Source organism: Erinaceus europaeus, chromosome 1, assembly GCF_950295315.1.
Source record: "Erinaceus europaeus chromosome 1, mEriEur2.1, whole genome shotgun sequence".
NCBI classification, from domain to species: domain Eukaryota; kingdom Metazoa; phylum Chordata; class Mammalia; order Eulipotyphla; family Erinaceidae; genus Erinaceus; species Erinaceus europaeus.
Window position 1 is genome coordinate 157,662,780 of NC_080162.1, and position 23,250 is coordinate 157,686,029.

The 23,250-nt window shown below is 42.3% G+C and overlaps 1 protein-coding gene across 1 annotated transcript in view; it reads right to left on the bottom strand.

Moving 5' to 3' along the window:
* Positions 1–23,250, bottom strand: part of LOC103122411 (protein kinase, DNA-activated, catalytic subunit) — a 94,175-nt gene that overhangs the window by 11,268 nt on the left and 59,657 nt on the right. The window contains exons 28-39 of the mRNA XM_060202189.1: positions 22,885–23,109; positions 22,078–22,186; positions 20,519–20,630; positions 16,903–17,092; positions 13,775–13,955; positions 9,853–10,043; positions 7,784–7,964; positions 6,995–7,140; positions 4,648–4,859; positions 3,383–3,470; positions 3,144–3,287; positions 99–303 (exon numbers count right to left, since the gene is read on the bottom strand). Of these exons, the coding sequence (XP_060058172.1) occupies positions 99–303; positions 3,144–3,287; positions 3,383–3,470; positions 4,648–4,859; positions 6,995–7,140; positions 7,784–7,964; positions 9,853–10,043; positions 13,775–13,955; positions 16,903–17,092; positions 20,519–20,630; positions 22,078–22,186; positions 22,885–23,109 (1,984 nt within the window). The remainder of the gene's footprint in view (positions 1–98; positions 304–3,143; positions 3,288–3,382; positions 3,471–4,647; positions 4,860–6,994; positions 7,141–7,783; positions 7,965–9,852; positions 10,044–13,774; positions 13,956–16,902; positions 17,093–20,518; positions 20,631–22,077; positions 22,187–22,884; positions 23,110–23,250) is intronic.

Here is a 23,250-nt window from a genome sequence, read left to right on the forward strand (position 1 = left end):
CTCAAGATCCTGACATCACTGTTTCAGAACCTGAAAGTTCTTCCTGTGACCCTCTCCCCTCTAAAGTACCATCTTGTTCATCCCTGAGATTTACTCACCGGGAATCTCTAGCTCATTTCTTAAGAACTCCACCTTGAATTCACTCATCCAGGGAGACCATTCTTTCAAATTCCCAGGTGGCTTTGAGTCTCTGTACATGCTTGAAAGGAGAGAGCTGGTGATATCAGTGAAGTCACGGAGCTTCATTCCAGAAAGCTTAGAGCCTCCTCTCCCAAAGTGTTTATCAAATTCTTTTCCAAATGCCTGAAATTAATAGTGATTTACCTGAACGTCTGAACTTTGGAAAAGGTGTGAGGTTCATGAATGTCTATAATAAGTACACAGTTAGTTTTTACATGCTTATGTGTTTCACTGTTATGAAATATTTGCATTGGAAGAAGCTTTGGTGTCTTTCCCTCTATCTGAAAACATCATCCCAAAGTGGTGAAGCCCCAAATGACAACAAAAGGCCAGGGTTAGCACTGACGTTCAGTCATACATTCTAATAAGGGGTTTAAAACGTGGGGCAGTCATTCAGGCTCTTATGCTCACTACCAACTCGCTGATCTACAGTATTGTGATGACAGGGGGTAACTGGGGACAAAACATTAACCAACAAAATTAAGGGAATAATTCAATAAAAATGATTACTCTCGAGCTGAAGAGTGCTACTCTCCTTAGTATGGGCCTTTCAAGCTATTGTTTTCAATCACAAATGCATATAAACATTATTTAGTGGACCAGAGAGACAGCTTACTGGGAAGGGTGCCTGCACTGTCGCGTTACCCAGGTTTGAGCCCTGGCACCACATGGGAGGAGGCTTTGATGATGTAGTGTCTCTTGCTCAACTAAACGGAAAAATAAAGTGACTTGGAGCAGAGAAATTATGCATAGATGAGGTCTGGACTCCACTATTTTTTTTTCTTGCCTCCAGAGTTATTGCTGGGGCTCGGTGCTTGCACTATGAATCCACTGCACCTGGAGGCTATTTTTTCTCCCCAATTTGTTGCCCTTGATGGTGCTGGATAGGAGAGAGAGAAATCGAGAGGAGGGGAAGCCAGGGACTTGAACCAGGATCCTTACGCCAGTCCTTGTGACCCCCCTCTACTATTTTTTAAAATTAATTAATATATTTATGAGAAAGATAGGAGGAAAGAAAGAACCAGCCATCACTCTGGTACATGTGCTGCCAGGGATCGAACTCAGGATCTCATGCTTGACAGTCTAGTGCCTTAGCCACTGCGCCACCTCCTGGACCACTCTACTATTTTTTTTTTTTAACCCACACTATGAAAATGATTCATAGTTCTCTTGTATAAAAAGGTTTGTTTATGTAATAATGAGAGAATCAAGGCATCACTCTGATAATCCCCCCAATGCTGGGAATTGATCTCCTGGACCTCGGGGTTGAGGGTCCAACACTAATTTATATTTCTTTCCAATTTTCTTTCTTTATTGGATAGAGATAGCCAGAAATCAAGAGGGAAGGGTGTGAGAGAGATACCTGCAACACTTCTTTACCACTCACAAAGTCTTCCCCCTGCAGGGGGTCAAACCCGGGTCCTTGTGCACTGTAATGTGTGCGCCATCACCTGGCCCCATAATTTATATTTCTTTAAAATTATAAGTACTTGCACCAAAGCAAAAGTCTCAGAGAAGGGAGTGAGCACTGGGGTCCTGTTGCACAATAGAGGGAAAGGATGTAAGTTGGGGGTGAAGTTTTGTAGACACTTGTCATGGAAAGATGAAAAATTTAACTCATGTCAACTGTACTATAAACTATTAACATACATGTATCCATATGTAATATAAAAATTATAAGTATCTGGCAACATCTATTATTTTTTTTGCATTAGTCTATACTCAAATATTTAAAGTATAAACCTGTTATTAAAAAAAAAATCGAGTGTTCTGAGAGGTGGTGCAGTGGCCGATTTAAAAGCATGTCCTAGAGCACTGTACAGCTCTAGTTTATGGTGGTGCTGGGGATTGAACCTGGGGCCTCAGAGCCTAAGGCATGAAAGTTTCTTGCATAACCATTACGCTGTCTCCCCCCATCTATGAGATCCTGAGTTCTATCCCCTGTGATTTTTACCAGATTTAGAATCAACCCAGGAATACAGATCTGGTATAAATGAAAGATCCATTCTACTTTATCCTCTATTTATTCACTATAAGAATACTGACATATAGATACAGCAGATTTCCTCTTTGATCTGTAAATAGACCAAAAGTGCAAAAACAATCTGCAATTCTTCAACTACAGAAAACCATTAGCAGTTTCCCAAACACAATCAGCTCTGGCAACATATCTGCAGGGTGAATACCCTCGTGGAGCCTTAAGAGTGTGATTTGAGGCACTTCTGATTTAGCAGATGATTATTTTCATTGATGGAAATTACATGCTGATTTGCTAGGAAGTAGGAAATTTGGACTGGTTTTCCTAGGTCTAAAAAACCTGGCCTCAAAACAAGTTTCGGTATCTGGAAGCAACAATGATATATAATTCTGCTATCAGCCCTCAGGGTTGATACAGTTAAGGCTTAACCACAGCTGGAGAAGGGGTCTGAAGTCACTGGATTTCCAGGACAGCCTTAGAGTACCCAATATTCAAGGAAAGGCAGGGTCTATGAGTTCAAAGGGCTGATATGCGGTCTTGATGAGGAGTCACAAAGAATTTCCATATGTGACAGTGCTGATTGAATAGATTGTAATGGCACACCCTCACCTGGGATAAGGTAGGTTATGAGAACCCACAGAACAGAGGTGTACTACTGAAACAATCTTTTCATGGGGGTCATCAAAATAGGTCACATGGGCCACGTGTGTGACCCAAGTTCAAGACCAGTCCCCACTGCACTGAAGGAAGCTTTAGTGTGATCTCTTTCACCCACTCTGCATCTATCTAAACTTTTTAAAAAAAGTTTTTCATCAGTGAAGAGTGATCTCACTAAGCTGGAAGATCTGGCTTAGTTTCTCTTCTGCCACTCTCTCTTTTGAATATTGGGCAAGTCTGTCTTTTCAGGTCTAGGTTCTTTGTCTTAAAGTTGAGCAGACTACAATTCATGTGAACTTTCATAGAAGCTGGCTGTTGTCCACCATACCTGAATAAACTTCTTTCTAAAAGGCCCCAGGCCTGGAGCATTTGATTGTCCCAAGGCTGCATACATTCTTTCATACAGCTTCTCAATGGTTTTTTTATTGATGGGATTTTTTGCTAACTCAATCTTCATATCTTCAGTCCAGTCCTGAGTAGAAGACAGAGAGAAAATCAAGCTACTGGTAGATGGTAGGTAGGTTTTAACCAATTTCTAATCTCATGAACTAAAACCTGTCATGTTACCTTAAAGAGCAATTCAGGATTAGAGAGTTGCTCTAAGGCGTTAATAAAATCTTGAATTACGCCTCCTTGATCCAACTTCAGTTTAATCCTATAAAAAATTAGCAAATTTAAGAAATCAAACACCCTCCAAAGAGCAAGGCCTATAATTACACAACTGTAATATATATATATATATATCTCCCCACAATAACACTGTTAACTGAAGAAGTGAAAAGACACTCCAGGCAGCATTCAGCCGGGCTTCATGAGAATGAAATTTCAAATCTTTCAACATTTTTTTCCAATACCAGGTTTGCTGCCCTAAGGCCCAACCGCAGGAAAGAAGAGCACAATGGTTGGCAAGCCCACTCACATTTTTAACAAATTATCACTGTGGTATAAAGGACTGTATGTTCCATTCTTGGAACTAACTTAGATAAAATAAACTAATTTCAAACAGCATCTTATCAGGCTGAGGAGACAGCACAGTGATTATACAAAAGACTTTCCTGTCTGAGGCTCCAAGTCCCAGGATTCAATTTGTAGCACCACCATAAGCCAGAGCTGAGTAATTCATTTTACTGAAACAGGAAATAGCTCACTTAGAGAGAGTGCTACTTTGCTGTAGGCACAACCTAGGCTTGATCTTGGCTTGCACTGCAAAGAAGGATGCTGTGGGGTCTCTTTCTATCTTAAAAAAAAAAAATCTGTTGTTTATGTTTGATTTTTTGCAGAGCTGGGGCTTAAGTATACGCAATTTCACTCTCCTGGATTGACTTTTTCATTCAGACAGAAAGACTACCACAGCACCAATTCCCTAGTGATCTATTCCCTATGATGTTGGAGCTTGATGAACCTGGGCTTTACACACAGCAGCCTACCTGCTGAAATATTCCTCATTCTGAAATGAAAAGGAGAAAATTTAGGGTCCAGGAGACCGCTCACTTTACCGAGGTTCAGGTATCCAGGTTAGAGCTCCCATATTTAGTCACCAATGGGAACACCATGCTTCCACACAAAGGGGAAGCTTCACAAACAGCAAAGCAGTGCTATGGTATCTCTCCCTATTTCTCTCACTCAATGTCTGAAAAAAAGGACAGTGCTCTAACAAATGATATGCCTGTAGTAATCACATTCAACATGCCTATGATTCTTATTCCTCCGTGATAGCTCTAAATGATGGGAAGAGAACTTTCCATCTGTTTTGCTTTCATTGTGCACATTTTGAATGTCCACTTTTTTTTTAAGCAACCTGATTTTTTTTTTTTTTTTTTTTGCAATATTACCTTTCCACAAACTCCTTATTCTTATGCCCGGTAGAAGTGTTGCTGAAGGAATAGCTTTCACTGCTTATTATGAATGGGTAGACTATCGCCTGGGGATAGTGGTCAGCAATCTCCGCCACGGTGCGCTGGACTGCAACGGCTTCCTCTTTGTCCAATAAGGCCACCATGTGGCTGATCCAGCCAATGAACTGCCAGCAGGGAATGGATGACATCTAGGACATACAGAACTGTGACTTAGTAGCAAGTAAGCACATCACTTAACATGGTTATGATGAAAAGAACGTATCCATTGTAAGAAAAAAACATACATAATCAGAATAAGTAAAAGTCAAACTTAAAGAGTATCATCCTCTCAAGGCTGAGTGAAATCTGAGTGAAATTTCCTATGCATTTGCATACATTTTCCTTCTTCACAAAGATGGGCTTCTACTGAACATATGATTCAAAGGAATTATTGTAGCTTTAACAGTTGCATGACATTCCAATTTATTTAAGGTGATAATTTAAAGATAAATCTGATGCACTTGGAATGTTGGTCTAATGCTCAAGACTCCAGCTTCATCTGTACCACGATGACAAAGCAGGGGGTGTCAGGCTAGAAGCACTGGCCAGAGTATTTATTAGCTACACCACCTTCAGTGGTTCCCAAGTAAGTCAACATAGCACTGACAGAAAACTCTGCTTATTGGGAGTTAGGCGGTAGTGCAAAGCACAAGGACTGGCGTGAGGATCCCAGTTCAAGCCCCTGGCTCCCCACCTGCAGGGTTGTTGCTTCACAAGCAGTGAAGCAGGTCTGCAGGTGTCTTTTTCTCCCCTTCTGTCTTGCTCTCCTCTCTCCATTTCTCTCTGTCCTATCCAACAATGACATCAATAACAACAACAATAAAAACAAGGACAACAAAAAGGAAATATTCTCAAAAAAAAATTGCTTAATTTCCTAACTCAAAATGCTATTTTTAATCACATAATAAAATGTAATTTTGGAAACAACTACAGCCATGACTTAATGATTTCTCAATTTAACCTAATCTCCTATTTAAGACCTACTAAAAAAATTTAATCCAGAAGAGGGTCAGAGGTTGTGGTAGAGCCCAGCACTGTTTAATGGCTTACTGTGTTTAAAGAAAACAAAAACCAAAACAACACAGGGTGTGGTGCTGGCTCACCTGGTAGAGTGCTATGCCACCATGTACAAGGTTCAGGTTCCCAGTCTCCACATAGGGGTGGGGGTTCACAAGCAGTGCTACAGGTGTCCCTCACTCCATCCCTCTCCCTCTATCTGAACTGAACTTCACTGACAACCCTAAAGGGGAAAAAAAAAAAAATCAATTTTTTTTTTCTATCTTTCCTAACTAAAGCACTGCTCAGCTCTGGCTTATGGTGGTGCTGGGACTTAGGTGCAACAGGCAGGAAAGTCTTTTGTGTAACCATTATACTATCTCCCCAACCTCTGTATTAAAAAAAAAAATCAATTTATTATGTTAAGCCAAGAGAGTGCGGTGCTTCCTCTTCACCACTTTTTTTTTTTTTTTTTTTTTTAACACACTTTATTTTACCAGAGTACTGCTCAGCTCTGACTTGTGGTGGGGCTAGGGATTGAACCCGGCATCTCAGAGACTCAGGCATGAAAGTTTTTTTGCATAACCATTATGCTATCTCCCCAGCCCACTGTGGTCCTCCTTTAGAATTATCACACCACCAACTGAAAGCAGGCTCTATCTTCCAGTTAAACATGTGCAAAGCGATTAGGAAGTCTCCAGGCTAGATGTCCCTCCATTCTTCACAGACCTGGTCCACCTAACTTAGGAAGGCAGCAGCCCCACACAAAGATGATGGGGGGGAGGGGAGTGGTGTTGGTTGATAGGGCAGGTACACCTAGCTGAGAACACGTTACAATGCACAAGGAGATGGGGGGCCTCCAACAGCCTCAGTCTAGCCGCTCCCTTTGGCTGAAGGCTCAGCCCACTTGTGGGCACTGCAGTTAACAGAGGTGGGATAGTAGCTGAAACATAACCCTTCTCCCAGGCTAAGTAATGCACTGAGCAGAAGGCAGCGGCAGGTATTCCAGACTACAGCTTTGTGACAGAAAATCCCTGTCTCCAACACACCACCTTCTCTCTTACTTGGGGTGCTGATTCAGACAGCACTCCTGCCAACACCCACAGAAGGCTATGGTTAAATACGGGCCTCACTCATGCAGTTTCAATGGCTTGTGTTCTTGGAATGTAGCACAATTCAGTAGAGACTAAGAAAAGCTGTAGTGCGCACAGTGAACACAAGCATGTGTTTGGATGCAAACACATTTCAGTTCTGTACTGCTCCCCTCGGCTTCAAGAGAGACACTTACCTCTTTTGCCATTAGGCTCAGGGTCTCCTCTGGATATTGCTCTATGATCTGCAGCAGTCTGGGGAATTTCATCCGGGCTTCGTGTGAATGGAATTTCAAAGCTTTCAACATTTTTTCCACTACCAGGGCTGGATAGGTTTGCTGCCCTAAGGCCCAACAGCAGAAAAGAAGAACACTATGGTTGGCAAGCCCACTTACATTTAACAAATTATCATCGTGATATAAATGATTATATGTTCCATTCTTGGGTTATTTCTATAGCATATCAGTATTCCTTTTTTTAAACAACTATTTCAGATCAACAAACACTTAACAGCTTTGGATTCTATGTGAGAGTCTCTATTTTATTGGATAGACAGAGACATATACCTGCAGCACTGCTTCATCACTCATGAAGCCTTCCGTCTGCAGGTGGGGACCAGGGGCTTGAACCTGGGTCCTTGAGCATGGTACTATGTGTACTCAACTGGGTTCACCACCATCTGGCCCCAAAAGTTTCTCTCTTCTCCTAGGATACCCATTCTGTACTAAGCATTTTGCTTCTTGGGCCAATGCAAGTGACTGAATTTATTCCAGAAGCAAGAGGTAGGCTACATATGCCAATTTAACCAAAGTTACAAGCACAATGTGAGAAGATAAGTGAAACAAATGGAAGGACAGATGATACCTTGATTCCACTGAAATGGAGGCAATTTCTTGTGTTTAGAGATGTCACTACCTCATAACCAACCTATAAGGGCCTCAGTGTGCCCTGCTAACACACTGACATTGCTTTTTCTTTGTCATTACCTGGTGCACTCTCTTCCTCCTTGTGGAGCTGTTGGTCACAGAGGTCAACCAATGTCATATAGGCCTCTGTTATCCCTGCTTCAGGAGCCTGACCCATGGGGCAAGACTTGATCTCTTCCTCAGCTGTTTGAACAGCATCAAAAAGATGTTGGAAGGCTCTCTGGTACAGGCCTGCGGCCACCTGCAATCACAGAGATCTCAGAAAACCTGTGAGTGATGGGAGCTTCCCATAAGCATTGCTTCTATTTGTGATGCTAAAAAGAAATTGTAATGGTTGGGTAGAGAGCACATACATTGCCCTTCAGGGGGAAAGTTTCTTGGGCAGTGAAGCAGTGTTACAGGTGTCTCTCTTTTTCTGCCTCTCTACTCCCGTTTTTATCAAAAAGAAAAAAGGGGGTAGGGAAAGGGCACCTAGCCGAGCAATAACCCTGGTGTGAATAAAAATAAAATATGTAAAAAAACTTGATCATTCACTCTCATTTAAGAAACTTATATCTGGGAGTCGAGTGGTAGCGCAGCAGGTTAAGCGCACATGGCGCCAAGTGCAAGGACCAGTGTAAGGATCCCTGTTCAAGCCCCCAGCTCTCCATCTGCAGAGGAATCGCTTCACAGGCAGTAAAGGAGGTCTGCAGGTGTCTTTCTCTCTGTCCTATCCAACAATGATGACATCAATAACAAGGGAAAATAAAAGAAACTTATATCCTATAGTCTGGGAGGTGGCTCAGTGGATAAATTGAACTCTCAAGAATGTGGGCTTGAGTTCAATACCCAGCAGCACATGTACAAGAATGATGTCTAGTTCTTTTTTTTATTAACAAATAAAATCTTTTTCAAAAAGAAATGTATATCCCAACTCTTGCCACTCTAATAAAACAGAACAACAAGAAAAATTAAAACTTATATAGTTAATGAGCCACTAGCAATGAGTCACAGCAAGCTGACTACATGAACTTGGGAGAGCTTGTCTTGACTTTGAAAGAGAAAGCAATTCTGGTGAGAGCCTCAGCATGTAAAAATCAACCAAGGAAAAAAGGCCACCCAAGAGTGGGACAGATAATCCAAAGAGCTGCTATCAGAGGTCCATGGCATCACACACTTTTAAGATGTTTAAGAAGAGATGAAGTTTCACCTCTTTAGCAAGGGTCCTTCACAGATGTCAGTGATACCATGGAGGAAGGAGACAAAACTGCACCACTCAAGTGAGATGGAGTTCCAGGGATCTAGCAGAGTTGTTTATGCAAAAAATACTTTTTTTTTTTTGCCTCCAGGGTTATTGCTGGGGCTTGGTGCCTGTACCACGAATCTATTGCTCCTGAAGGCCATTTTTTCCCTTGTTACACTGGTTGTTTTTACCACTGTTGTGGTTATTATTATCATTGTTATTGATGTCGTCGTCGTTGGACAGGACAGAGAGAAATGGAGGGGGGAGAGAAAGACAGACACCTGCAGACTTGCTTCACCACCTGTGAAGCGACTCCCCTACAGGTGGGGAGCCGGGGGCTCGAACCAGGATCCTTCCACCGGTCCTTGTGCTTAACCCACTGCACTACCACCTGAACCCCCGCAAAAAAGACTTTTAAGCCTAAGTCATCAGAAGTCCCAGGTTTAATCCCCACCATCATCATAAGCAGAACTGAGCAGTGCTCTGGTCTAATTATAATAATGTGAGGCGGGATGTGACAAGATGAGGATAGGCTGGTCACTGCAGAAGAAGCACTAAGTACAAAAGTGGGAAACAGTGATTTGTCCCACAAGCTCATGGGAAGTCTGGATGACGACTGCTGGTCAAGTCCCTTTAACAAGATTCATGGAAGAACTATCCACATCAATCCAACACAAAGTTCTCATTTGTAATGCTGGAAAAAAAAACAAAACTTTTATATCATTTGAATAAACAGGAAACATATGGAGTATGTCAGCTCTCCACACAAGACACTTGGCGACAAACTGTCAAAGGCATTTCAAAAACACAAAGTAGTGCCCTCATTTCTTTTGTGTGGCCAAGAGGCTGCAATTTCAAGACTTACAACACAGAGACATGGAGAGTTCACCCCTTTAGTGCTCAGTACCTTGTCTGTATGCTCTGGCTTGGATCCAGAGAGCTCCATGATTCTCTGAGCCTTGTTTTCCTCGATTTCAGCAAGGCAGTTGGGCTCACTGCTCAGAGCATCAGCCAACATCCGGTATGTTGTACCCAGGAGAATGTTCTGGTCACGGAGAGCCACAGTATTTTTGCTTAAGTAGCTTGACCTGTTCTCACCTATTGGGTTAAATACACACAATCTTTCTCAGAAATAAATGAAACCACACTTAAAAAACAAAGTTTTTTGTGGACCAAAGTTGTTTCTATTAATAAATTTATAGAGGGGGACAGAGTCGTGGAGATGGTTCTTGGCTAGAGCATCTGATGTAGATGCATGAGGCCATGGATTTGATTCCTAGTACCACATGAAAGCAACAAAGGCTAAAACCAATTCAGAACTCCATAGATAGTGGAGCAGTGTTCTTAGAGCTACGCCTCTATTTCACCCTCTCATAATAAATAAATAAACAAACAAAACCAGGAGCCTGGGAGGTGGCTCATTGGATAAGGCACTGAATTATGAAGCAAAGGTTCCAAGTTTGATCCAAAGCATCTCATGTGTCAGAGTGTGCTCTGGTTCTCTTCTCACTTCATTCTCAATGAACACTCAATATAAAAGAAAAAAAAGGCACTGCTGCTGGCACACCCAGTATAGTAATACGTCATCATGCACAAGGACCAGGTTTCAAGCCCCCGGTGCCCATCTGCAGGGGGGAAAGCTTCATAAGAAGTGAAGCAGTGCTACAGATGTCTCTCTTTCTCTCATCCTACTTCTCCCTACCCTCTTAATTTCTCTGTTGCTATCAACAGCAAGAAAGAAAGAAAAGTAAAAATTCTGCTGCTGGCAGGAATGGATTCATTGCAAAGTCACCAAGCCCTAGTGATAACCCTGATGGCAGTAAAAAAAAAAAAAAAAAAAAAAAATTGAACCAGAGTTGATACAGTGGCAGAATACATGCACGAAACCCTGAGTTTGAGCTCTAGTATGAGGAAGGAGGAAGGGGAAGAGAAAGAGAAGAAATAGAAATAATCAATGGGGCTGGAGAGGCAGCTCAGACCCTAAGTCTTACCCCAGCACCACACAATTGGGGAACAGTGATCTATCTAGTTTCTCTTAGTTGTAGATAAAAAATATTTGCATCATTAACACACATACACAAAAGAAATGAATTAAAATAAATCTTGTAGTTATAAGATACTGTTTTCAGGGCTAGAGAGAGCAGTGGTTCTGCAAAAAGACTTTCATGCCTGAGGCACTGAGATACCACACTCAATCCCCAGAACCACTGTAAGGCAGAGCTGAACAATGCTCTACTTAAAATAAAAAGGAGGGGGGTCGGGCGGTGGCGCAGTGGGTTAAACGCATGTGGCGCAAAGCGCAGGGACCAACGTAAGGATCCCGGTTCGAGCCCCTGGCTCCCCACCTGCAGGGGAGTCGCTTCACAGGCGGTGAAGCAGGTCTGCAGGTGTCTATCTTTCTCTCCCCCTCTCTGTCTTCCCCTCCTCTCTCCATTTCTCTCTGTCCTATCCAACAACGAATTGCGTCAACAAGGGCAATAATAATAGCCACAAGGAAGCTACAACAAGGGCAACAAAAGGGGGAGAAAAAAATGGCCTCCAGAAGCGGTGGATTCATGGTGCAGGCACGGAGCCCAGCAATAACCCTGGAGGAGGAAAAAAAAAAAAAGGAACTGTCTTTCTGCAGAACCACCGTGCTATTATAAACTACAGCCATAACAACATGACTGAAACTATAATAGTGTTACTATGAGTAATAAAGTCAGGCTAATGCCAGCAAGCTTATCTTTACACCTCAACCCCCTCTGTGGAAAAAAACAAAAAATACGTAAGATGGCAAGGGAATGGGCACAAGTTGTTTTAGTTAAGTTGGAGTGCAGCATTTGCACAGACAGGGCCTCAAGTTTGATCCCCGGTAGCACATGTGCCAGGGAGATGCCCTAGTTTTTTCTTTTGTTCAAAAATAAGTACATCTTAAAATATTTAAGGGTGGCCCCAAAAGTAATTCAATGGCAAGAGCTTCAGACCTAAGAGCATGAGGTCCTGAGTTTGTACCCTAGTGTTGCATGTACTAGAATGATGTCCTGGTTCTCTCTGTGTGTCATAAACATTAAAAAAAAAAAGTTTGTGCATTAAAAGGTTTGAGACATTCAATCTTCCCCTCTCATATTAATTAAATAGTGATTTATATGAGTACAGATTAACAGGAGTATACATAAACACATTCCCATCACCAAAAGACTGTGTCCCATCCCACTGCCCCACCCCGCCCGCCCCATGAAGCCGAATATACACCCTCACCCTTAACCCAGGGTTTTTACTTTGATGCCCTACTCCAAATTCAGTCAAATCCTGCTTTGAATTTCCCTCTCTGTTCTTCTTTCTCAGCTTCTGTTTATGAGTGGGATCATCCCATATTCGTCTTTATCTTTCTAACTTAGCTCACTTAACATAATTCCTTCTAGCTCCATGCAAGATGGGTCAGAGAAAGTGGGTTCATAGTTCTTAATAGCTGCGTAATATTCCATTGTGTATATATACCACAGCTTTCTCAGCCACTCATCTGTTGCTGGGCACCTGGGTTGCTTCTAGGTTTTAGCTATTATGAATTATACTGCTATGAACATAGGCGTACACATATCTTTTTGGTTGCGTGTTATCGAGTCCTGGGATCAACAACATATTCTATGCTACACCATCAGGAAGATGGGTCCTGATATTGGGCCAGCTTGGAATGTTCCAACTGATGACCACAGAATGTGAGGTCAGATCTACAGGGATGCAGAGGTCACACAGGTTCCTCAGATGAATATAGGCCCCAGATCAGATCAAATTGATGGGGTTTACAGTCAACAATATTATACACCTTTCTCATATTTGGGAGCTACTCTTTTCCCTGATCCAGCTTTCTGGTCCTTTTTCCAGCCATGACATCATCTCCCCAGACAATAACTTGGATCCACCTGTATATCAGATTTCAGGCTCAGGGAAAAAAAAAAAAAAAACTAGTATAGCCACAGGCCGTTTGGAATATAACTAAAATATGCCTACTAGCTATCTACAAAATGGAGACCCCCCCCCAACTCTTCATCTGCACTATTCCAGCCTTTAGGTTCATGATTAGTCAACAACTTGTTTGGCTTTATATGTTAACTCTCTTTTCAGTCACAAGGTTCCAGATGCTACCATGATGCCAACCAGATTTCCCTGGACAGACAACACCACCAATGTGTCCTGGAGTTCTAATTCCCCAGAACCCTGCCCCACTAAGGAAAGAGAGAGGCAGGCTAGGAGTATGGATTGACCTGTCAATGCCCATGTTCAGTGGGGAATCAATTACAGAAGCCAGACCTTCCTCTTTCTGCATCCACAATGACCTTGGGTCCATACTCCCAGAGGGTTAAAGTGTAGGAAAGTTATTAAGGGAGGGGATGGGATACAGAGTTCTGGTGGTGGGAATTGTGTGGAGTTGTACCCCTCTTATCCTATGGTTTTGTCAGTGTTTCCTTTTTATAAATAAATAATAATAAAATAATAATATATTAAAAAATGTTTAAGCAGGGGTTCATGTGTGAGGACCCTGGTTCAAGACCTCAGTCCCCATCTTTGGGGGTGGGGGTGGGGAGCTTCACAACTGGTGAAGTAGTGTTACAGTTATCTCTCTCTTTCTCTCTCTGAAAAAAAAAAAAAGGCTACTGGGAACAGTGGAATTGTTGTACAGACATTAAGCCCCAATGATAAACCTGGTGACAAAAACAATAAGTAAATAGATAATATAGTGAGCTTCCTCATCAGTCTTGGGCAATACACACACACACACACACACACACACACACACACACACTCCATAAAACAACTCTTGAGCATCCCTGGAGAAGAGTACTGGGTACCTAGCAAGGACACAGTCTTCAGCACCGTGAGCACCTGCTCTGGGCGGCTCCAGCTCCGGCTCCGGCTCCGACTGTGGCTGAGTCGGCAGTAGCTCTGGGCCCACTTCACTTGCCAGTCCACTCTTGTTTTTGACTCTCTATACAGCTCCTTCAGTAGCTTCAAGGCAAGTGAGAAATTGCTCTGTAAAACAGAAGTGAGAAGGTTAGGTAGGATAACACAGGATACTTTTAGAGATCAAAGTATTTTCCAAAAAAGTTTTGATGTAGCCTACTTCCCTGACTCCCCCACTCCCCACTTTTCTTTTCTTTTTTTTTTGAATGACACGATTCATTTTTAGAGAAGTTAATCTATCTTCTTAGCTAAAACTATGTTGAAATCTTTATTCACTACAGCAGTTATGCACCAGACTTTCATGCCTAAAGTTCAGAGGTCTCAGGTTTTTTGTTTTTGTTTTCGCCTCTAGGGTTATGGCTGGGGCTCAGTGCCTGCACTACAAACCCAGTGCTCCTGTGGCCATTTTTTTCAGATAGGACAGAGAGAATTGAGAAGGGAGGGGAAGACAGAAAGGGAGAGAGACACTTGCAAACCTGCTTATGAAGCGACCCTCCTGCAGGTGGGGAGCTGGGGGCTCAAACCGGGATCTTTACGCAGGTAGTTCCTTGCAATCTGGGCTATGTGCACTTAACCCGGTGCACACGCCCCCTCCCACCCACCCAGGCCTCAGGTTTAATCGCTGACACCACCAGAAGTCAGATATGATCAGTGTTCTGGTTAAATGCACAGTAAAGTGTACAAACTAGGCTTGCATGCATGAAACCCTAGGTTTGATTTCTGGCATCACATAAACCACCAAGTACATCCACAAAGTTGGGCAATCGTAACTCTCCTCTAGTTCTAGGACATCTTCATCTGTCCAAAAAAAAAAAAAAAGACCCTTATTGTCCATTACATTTGTTCCCCAACCCCTTTAGTTGTTGCTAACTGCTAACTGACTCTCTGGATGGACTTGCCTATGGACATTTCATACCAATGGAAAAGAGAAACAGGTAGTGAGTCAGTGACTGGCTTCTTTTACTTAGCACAGTAGTCTCCATAGTTGTCACAGCGTGACCAGCTCTTCATTCCTTTTTATAGCTGACTAATACTCTACTGCATGGAAAGATCATATCTGATATACCCAGATATGATCTGCTGACAGGCTTTTTGGGTTGTTTTTACCTTTCAGCTATTTTGAGTAACCCTACTCTGAACATTTGTGGACCAATTTCTCCATAGACCTATGCTTTTGATTTTCTTTTGTCTCTACATACCTAGGGATGGGATGGCTAGTCAAATGATAAGTTGATATTTAACTTCTTGTGGAACTGTCAGACTGTCTCCACACCAGTAATGTGTAAGGGTCTCATCTCTCAACATCCTCACAAACACTTCTGACTGTCTTTAACTAATGCCAGTTGGTGCAAAGTGCTATTTACAGTTTTCTAACAATTTGATGCTGAGCATCTTTTCATTTGTTTGTTTGTTGGTGATCTGTCTATCTTGCTTGGAGAAATGTCCTTTCAGAATGTTTCCCTGTTTTTTTATTTTTACCATAGCACTGCTTAGCTCTGGCTTATGATGTTGCTGGGGTTTGAACCTGGGAACTCAGAGCCTGAGTCACCAAAATCTTTTTGCATAACCATTATGCTATCTCCAAATCTCTATTATTTTGACTTATATGACACCAGGGTTCTTTGTTTTTTAATATTTATTTTATTTATTTATTCCCTTTTGTTGCCCTTGTTGTTTTATTGTTGTAGTTATTATTGTTGTTGTCATTGTTGGATAGGACAGAGAGAAATGGAGAGAGGAGGGGAAGACAGAGAGGAGGAGAGAAAGATAGACACCTGCAGACCTGCTTCACCGCCTGTGAAGCGACTCCCCTGCAGGTGGGGAGCCGGGGTTCGAACCGGGATCCTTATGCCGGTCCTTGTGCTTTGCGCCACCTGCGCTTAACCCGCTGCGCTACAGCCCGACTCCCGACACCAGGGTTCTTGCTGGGACTCAGTGCCTATGTGTAACACCACTATTCCCAGTCTGCCTTTTTTCCTTTTCTTCCTTCCTTTCTCTCTTTTTTCTGAGAAAGAGAAAAAAAAGGGGGGGGGGGAAGAAAGGAAAAAAGAGAGGGTGGTGAAAAAAGAGACACATGCAACACATGAATCTTTGTACCTGGGGTTTGAAACCAAGGCTCTCTTGGATGGCTAACACATTGGTACACTGCTGTCTGGCCTTGTAAGAGTTTCTTCTGTATTATGGACAGTAGACCTTATCAGATCAATGACTTTCACTGCATGATGCCTCTACAACTTCCTGTCACTTTTGGGGTAGAATCTTTTAGTTTTGATGTATGATTGCATTTTTATTTGGTTGTTTGTTATGTGGTTAGCTTTTAAATCTGTACTTCTAATTCTCTCCCTTAAGCTTCTAGGCTGAAAATTCAAGTCCTCCTCATCTAAACTCTCTCCATTATACCTAATATTTCAGGTCTTTCACCCCTATCCCCACTACCCTAGTCTACCATTGCAGGGTCCCTGTTTCCTCACAGCAGTTAATCTTCCAATTTAGTTTCCAATTTGATCAGTGTGTTTAAACAGCTTTACTATTTAGTCACAAGATAGTGTTGTTAGAAGAACAGGCTTCCCTGTTATCTTCAGAAATGATCTAACACATTTAAGTAGTTCATATGCAACTTAAAGGGTCAAACAACAGCTTTCTACAAACTAACTGGAAAGTATTCCTTTTATTTGCTGTGCTGGAGCGTCACACATGAGCAATTTCACTGCTCTTAGCTGACTTTTCATGAGAAAAGGGAGAGAAATAAGAGCAAAGAAGCCACAGCTCTGGAGCTCCCCACAGTGCTGTGACATTTCCATGTGCTGCTAGGGTCCAAACCTGGACTGTGTACATAGCAAGGAACACAACAATCAGGTGAACGTCTTCCAGCCCCAGCACTCATTGCCTTAAACAAGACCACACCTGGTTTAAGCTGATTTTCTTTCCACATAGGAAATCGTTTTGAGGTGATTAATAACATGCGTAGCATAAGCGCTTACTGTGATGTATCAGGGACACACGGATGAGCACTTACCTGTTTTCTTGCACTTTCTATCATCTTCATTTTCATAGAGAACTTGCAGCTCCGGACCAGAGAGGGCATGTCTTCCTCCTGCTCCTGCATGTCCATCTGGTCACCAGAATCTCTCTCACTGTCTATGCTCATATTGTGGTCATCTGGAAGAAGGGTAAGCTTCTCCTCTATTTTGCTGAGGAAGAAACATCTGCACAAAACAAAGGAAAGTGAGAATTAACACCAGCAACTCACAAAGGAAATGCCTGATATGCAGAAAGCCTCGCAAGCAGAAATTCTATGGTGCTTTGTTAGACTATGAGTGTATGCCTTAGGTATAGGAATAGATCTCTAGTTGCATGAACCAGCTCTTTAGGGCTAGAAAGATAGCATAATGGTTATGCAAAAAGACTTTCATGCCTGAGGCCCTGGAAGCTCCAGGTTCAATCACCAGCACCACCAAAAGCCACATAAAGTAACAGACACAGGCACACAAGGATCTGACTTCCACCCTTAGCACTGCCACATGCCAGAGTGACGCTCCGGAGCGCTCTCTCTCTCTCCTCTCTCTCTCTACTATTTTTATTTTATTTTATTTTAATGAAAGAGAAGAGAGAAAGACCAGAGCACTGCTCAGCTCTGGTTTATGGTGGTGCCTGGGATTGAACCTGGGAGCTCAGAGCCACAGGCATAATAGTCTTTTGTATAACCATTATGCTATCTTCCCAGTCCCTGGTTTTCTCTCTCAATCTGCCCATCATTTGTGGAAAAAAAAAATACACACACACACATATACATATATATGTACATGTATATATATATACCAAGGAAAGGTCTACAGAATTCCAGACACCACTGACTATCTCAGCCACCATTCACTGTGTTCTCCCTTCATAAAGGGGTTATACAGTCCAGATTGAGTCAAAAGCCATTTTTTTCCCCTTGTATTTCCCACTTCCAAAGGTGAAAACCATAAAGCAACAAAAAAAGTCACAATCACTAAAACTATGGCAAGACAAGGCAGTATCCCTGCAGATTTTTATTTGTTATCACTTTTGTATATACTTTAGTTTCAATGATTTTATTTCTTTATTTTCCTTATCAGTAACACTGGCAAAGAACCTTTACCATCTTAAAGTGTCACCCCTAGTTATTGCTAACTGCAGAATTATTTTTTAACTGTCAGTGTTCTCTTTGGGGCTTTGTGCCTACACAGTTCCACTGTTCCCAGCAGACTGATTTATTTTAGATAGTGAGAGACAGAGAAACACACCACAGCCCTGCTCCACTACTTGTGAAGCTTCTCCTTTACACAGTGCTCCACCCTAGGTCCTCGTACATGGTATAAAATGTGCTCTCAACCATGTGAGCTAACTTTCTTTAGATTCAGGAACTAATTTCAGTTCCCTTAGAGGGGCAGTGATCAGATAAACTACCATGCCTCACTGTCTCTAAAGGTCTAGTATATGCAACTGGAATTCCACAAAGTGAAAAATAAAGTCAGGCTATATTTTTTGAAGAAACAATCCAAAGAAAACTATATAAGACACATGATAATCAAACTGCTGGTAACCAATGATAAGGGGGAAGAAATCTTATTTAATATGAAATCTTTCTTTTGGCCTCTAGGGTTATTGCTGGGGCTTGGTGCTGGCACTACAAATCCACTGTTCCTGGTGGCCATTTTTTTTAACTGGATAAAACAGAGAGAGGAGGAGAGATAAGTATAATACCCCTGCAGACCTACTTCACCATTTGTAAAGTATCCACCTGCTAGGGGCTTGAACCCGGATCCTTTTGAGGGTCCTTGTGCTTAGAACTATGTATGCTTAAGCAGGTGTGCCACCACCTGAGCCCCATATGAAATCTTTATACGTAAAATAAATTTAGTTACTGTGTGAGAGAGAGAGAACAAAAAAGCGAATGTGGCAACATGCTAAAAAAAATTTAGTTTCTCTGAGCATATGGAATATAGAAGAGTTCAACTTGTTTGCAACTCTTCTACAAACTTATCTGCCCCCCCCCCCAAAAAAAAGCAAAAAGGTAGAGAAAATAGCTGTTGGTAGAGCCCAGAACTTGAAAACCTGAAGCTCTTTGTTAGGTTCCCAGTGCTAAATATATTATTGATGTTCTGGTCCCTCCTTCTCTCATGTGAAATAAAAAGAATGAAAACTAGGGGGCTGAGTGGTAGCATAGTGGATTAAGCACACATGGTGCAACGCGCAGGGACCGGACTAAGGATCCCAGTTCGAGCCCCCGGCTCCCCATCTGCGGGGGGGGGGGGGGGGGTCACTTCACAGGCGGTGAAGCAGGTCTGCAGGTGTCTATCCTTCTCTCCCCCTCTGTCCCAACCAATAACAACAACAGCAATGGCAACAATAACAACTAGGGCAACAAAATGGGAAAAATGGCCTCCAGGAGCAGCGGATTCATAGTGTAGGCACTGAGCCCCAACAGAAACCCTAGAGGAAGTAAAAAAAAAAAAAATGAAAACTTTAGGGACTGGGGACATGGCTCAGCAGCAAAGTGCATACCTTGCAGCATGAAGTTCTGGATTAGGTCACTTGCACCACATAAAAATGGGGTGGGAGGTGGCAGGTCGGTGGTGCACTGGGTTAAGTGCACATGGCGCAAAGTGCAAGGACCTGTGTAAGGATCCTGGTTTGAGCCCCTGGCTCCCTATCTGCATGGGGATTACTTTGCAAGCAGTGAAGCATGGTCTGCAGGTGTCTTTCTCTATCTCTCCCCCCCCTCAATTCTGTCTTATCCAACAGAAGCAACAGTGGGAAAAAAGGTGGTCATCAGGAGCAGTGGATTCATGGTGCAGGCACCGAGCCCCAGCAACAACCCTGGAGGCAAAAAAAGGGGGGGGGGTTTGAATGGTGCTCTGCTCTGACAGAGCAGATGGACAGAAAAACAAACAAAATCCCGACTCATTCCGTTTGCTGTGGTAGCAGAGCAAACAGGTTTTAAGTGGTAAAAACATATGGAGGTGTCCTACTTAGTGGACACCTTTGCACAAAATGGTTTACAACTTCTCTCTTCAGAAGTGCTTTCTATCACTTACATGGGGGCTGTCACAGGGTGACCAAGAGCTGAAGGGAAGAAAATGATCTCAGACTTTGTAAAGGGTTATGTGTCATCAAGTTTAGACGTAGGAGGCAGACTGTCAAAAGTCCAAGTGGTAACAACAGAACAAGAACAGTAACAACAGCACAAAAAAACAAAACAAAACAAAAAAACACAAGCACTCAGCAGTTTTCTCTTTGTTGCCATTTCACCATCTACTGCTGGGTCCTGAGACTGAGCAGATGGGACCCGGCCTCCGCTGCACCTCTGCCTTTTCTCACTGTGGGAAGCATGTGCGTGAGCAACCACCCGGCACAAAGAGAATCCAACCAAGTGGGCGGCAGCCTCTGCCGGGGACAATTAGGGATAAAGGTCACACTGCTGACATGCAGTTCTGGTAAAAAAAAAAAAAAAAATCCACTTAAATGGGAAACTGACAAGATCGACATTCAACTCAAATGACACTTTCTATACCACAGTTTGGAAGGGATAAAAACAAAAAAAAAAAACTGTGGCAATTTCAAGGAAAGAATTCATATTCAGCTTAAAAGGAGGAATTACATCTTACCGATTAGTGATGATGTCATCCCAGATGTTCATTGGGTCCATTTTAGCATCTGGATATCTGTTTGTCCAGGTTCTCAGAAGTCTCTTAAGGGGAGCTTGAGATGACAAATTACCTAAAAATAACATTAGAAAATGGTTATATCCACAGTTCACTGACAAGACCAACTTATAAAGTGGTACCACCATCAGTAAATACAAACTCAAATCAAACTTGTAGTAAGGAAAACTGTTGTCTCTTCGTTCACACCAAGAATACAGTTATCATACTAAATCTAATACATTCTGACATTAGAACTCAATTTCTTAAGGATAAAGAAAATAGATACAAAAATACATAGTTTATATATTTAGTGCTGGTCCACAATCTTTTTTTTTTTTAATTATCTTTCTTTATTGGATAGAGATAGCCAGAAATTGAGAGAGAAGGTGGAGATAAAGAGGGAGACAGACACCTGCAGCACTGCTTCACCACTTGTGAAGCTTTCCTCCTATAGGTGGGGACTAGGGACTTGAACTCAGGTCCTTGAGCACTGTAACATGTACGCTCAACCAACCAGATGTGCCATCACCCAACCCCTCAGGTCCATAACCCCAAACAGCCTTCTTGGCAAAAGCTGTTTTGAACTGGCATAGGACTACTCGGCATCTTTGTTTCTCCCATTCATGTGAATAATCACTATTTAAGTTAGAGTTAGATGAGCTGGCTTCAATTCTGGCAGATGTGCCTTACCCTGCCCCCACTGCCCTGCCTTCTCTAGGAGTCTGAGAACAGCAGGTTCCATCCATTTCACTGGGGATTCTATCTGCTCCTCTTCCTTGGCACACAGCACATCCTGTAGGAATTATCCCACTGCTGTGATGATACCTCTTCAAGTCAGGCAGTATGTTTTTAGCTGGCTTCGTATCCTCCATGCCTGGGATAGCACTTAACCATTTTATTGTATTATTATTATTATTAGTGGGGGTATAGAGAGGCAGAAAGATACACACATACCAAAGCAACGCAGTTTCCTTCAGTACAGGGGAAACAAGGCTCAAACTTGGGTCATGTAGATGGCAAAGCCCCTCACTACATCTCTTAAATGGAAGAGGGAACCAGAACATCACTCTAGCATGTGATGCAGCAGAATAAACTCGGCACTTCATGCTTTTGAGTCCAATGCTTTATCCACTGAAGCACCTCCTGAGCCATAGCGCTTAACCATTCTGAATATATATTTCAATGATCTCAAAACACGTATTCGTGGAATGAATTCAAGGTAATTCTTCCCCTTAATTTTTATTAGTGATTTAATATTGATTTACAAGGTTATAAGATAACAGGGGTATAATTCCATTCAGTTCCCACCACCAGAGTTCTGTGTTCTATACCCTCCATTGGAAACTTTCCTACAGTCTACCTCTCTGGGGGTATGGACCAAAATTCCTTTTGGTGTGCTGAAGGTGGGAGTTCCTTGTCTACACATTAAGTAACATTTTTACTGAGCAAAAACAAATGAAAGCTAATAATCTTCCATAATTGTGCAAGAAAACAATAATGGTAAGTTAAAAAAAAATTACCTTGTTTGCTGATAAAGCTGATGAACTCCTGAATTTCGATTAAAGTTTGTACAGACTGTAATTTGGTGAGTCTACTTCTGTGTAAGAGGACATCGATACTAGAGTAATTCTAGGAAAAAAGTAATATTGCTTACACGTCAATTTACTAGTGTTTAAATTTACTGTTACTACCTTATACTCAAGTGATTATTTTCATGGTGCTATCCTTTTTTAAAATTTTTTAAAAATATATATATTTATTCCCTTTTGTTGCCCTTATTTTACTGTTGTAGTAGTTATTGATGTCGCTGTTATTGGATATGACAGAGAGAAATGGAGAGAGGAGGGGAGGATAGAGAGGGGAAGAGAAAAATAGACACCTGCAGACCTGTTTCACCGCTTGTAAAGCGACTCCCCTACAGGTGGGGAGCTGGGGGCTCGAACCGGGATCCTTATGCTGGTCCTTGCGCTTTGCACCACCTGTGCTTAACCTGCTGTGCTACTGCCCGCTACTACTGCTATTTTTTTTTTTTTTTTTTGGGCCTTTGTGAGCCCTCTGTCTCTTCCATTTCTCTCTCAGTAAACTATTTTATTTTTTAATGTTTTTATTTATTATTGGAAAGAGACAGAGAGACACCTGCATCCTTGTGCACTGTGTATGTGTGCTTAACCAAGTATGCCACTGCAACAAAAAAGAAAAATAAATAAAATATTAAAAGAAAGAAAGTAGCAAATGGTGGTTTCCACAGCAAATGAAAATGTTTGCATGTTACTCTTGAGTTCACTGGCCGAGGACATATCCCAGAAATGGCACATTTCAGATCTTACCTGCATGAAGATCTGAATGCACTGCTCAATGTAATACTTGGCTCTGTCGATATCATCTTGTAATATGTACAAGAGACTCAGTTCCTGACTGTAGTGTAGCTCTATCAGCAGCTTCTGTAGCTCCTTGCTCACAGCGTCATCGATGAATGTCAGCAGGGACTGGTCAGCCTCTCCCTGCAGCAGTAACTTGAGCTTGCTGCGGATCATGTAGGGCAAGTAGGTCTCCTAAGGAACATGAAGAGCCTATCTGTAACTCCAGAAGGCCAATCTGAGTCCATGCAATTTGTTTTACGGGGGCTGGCACTGGCACACATATCACTGTGCACAAGATTTATACACACACACACACACACAGTCAACCCATAT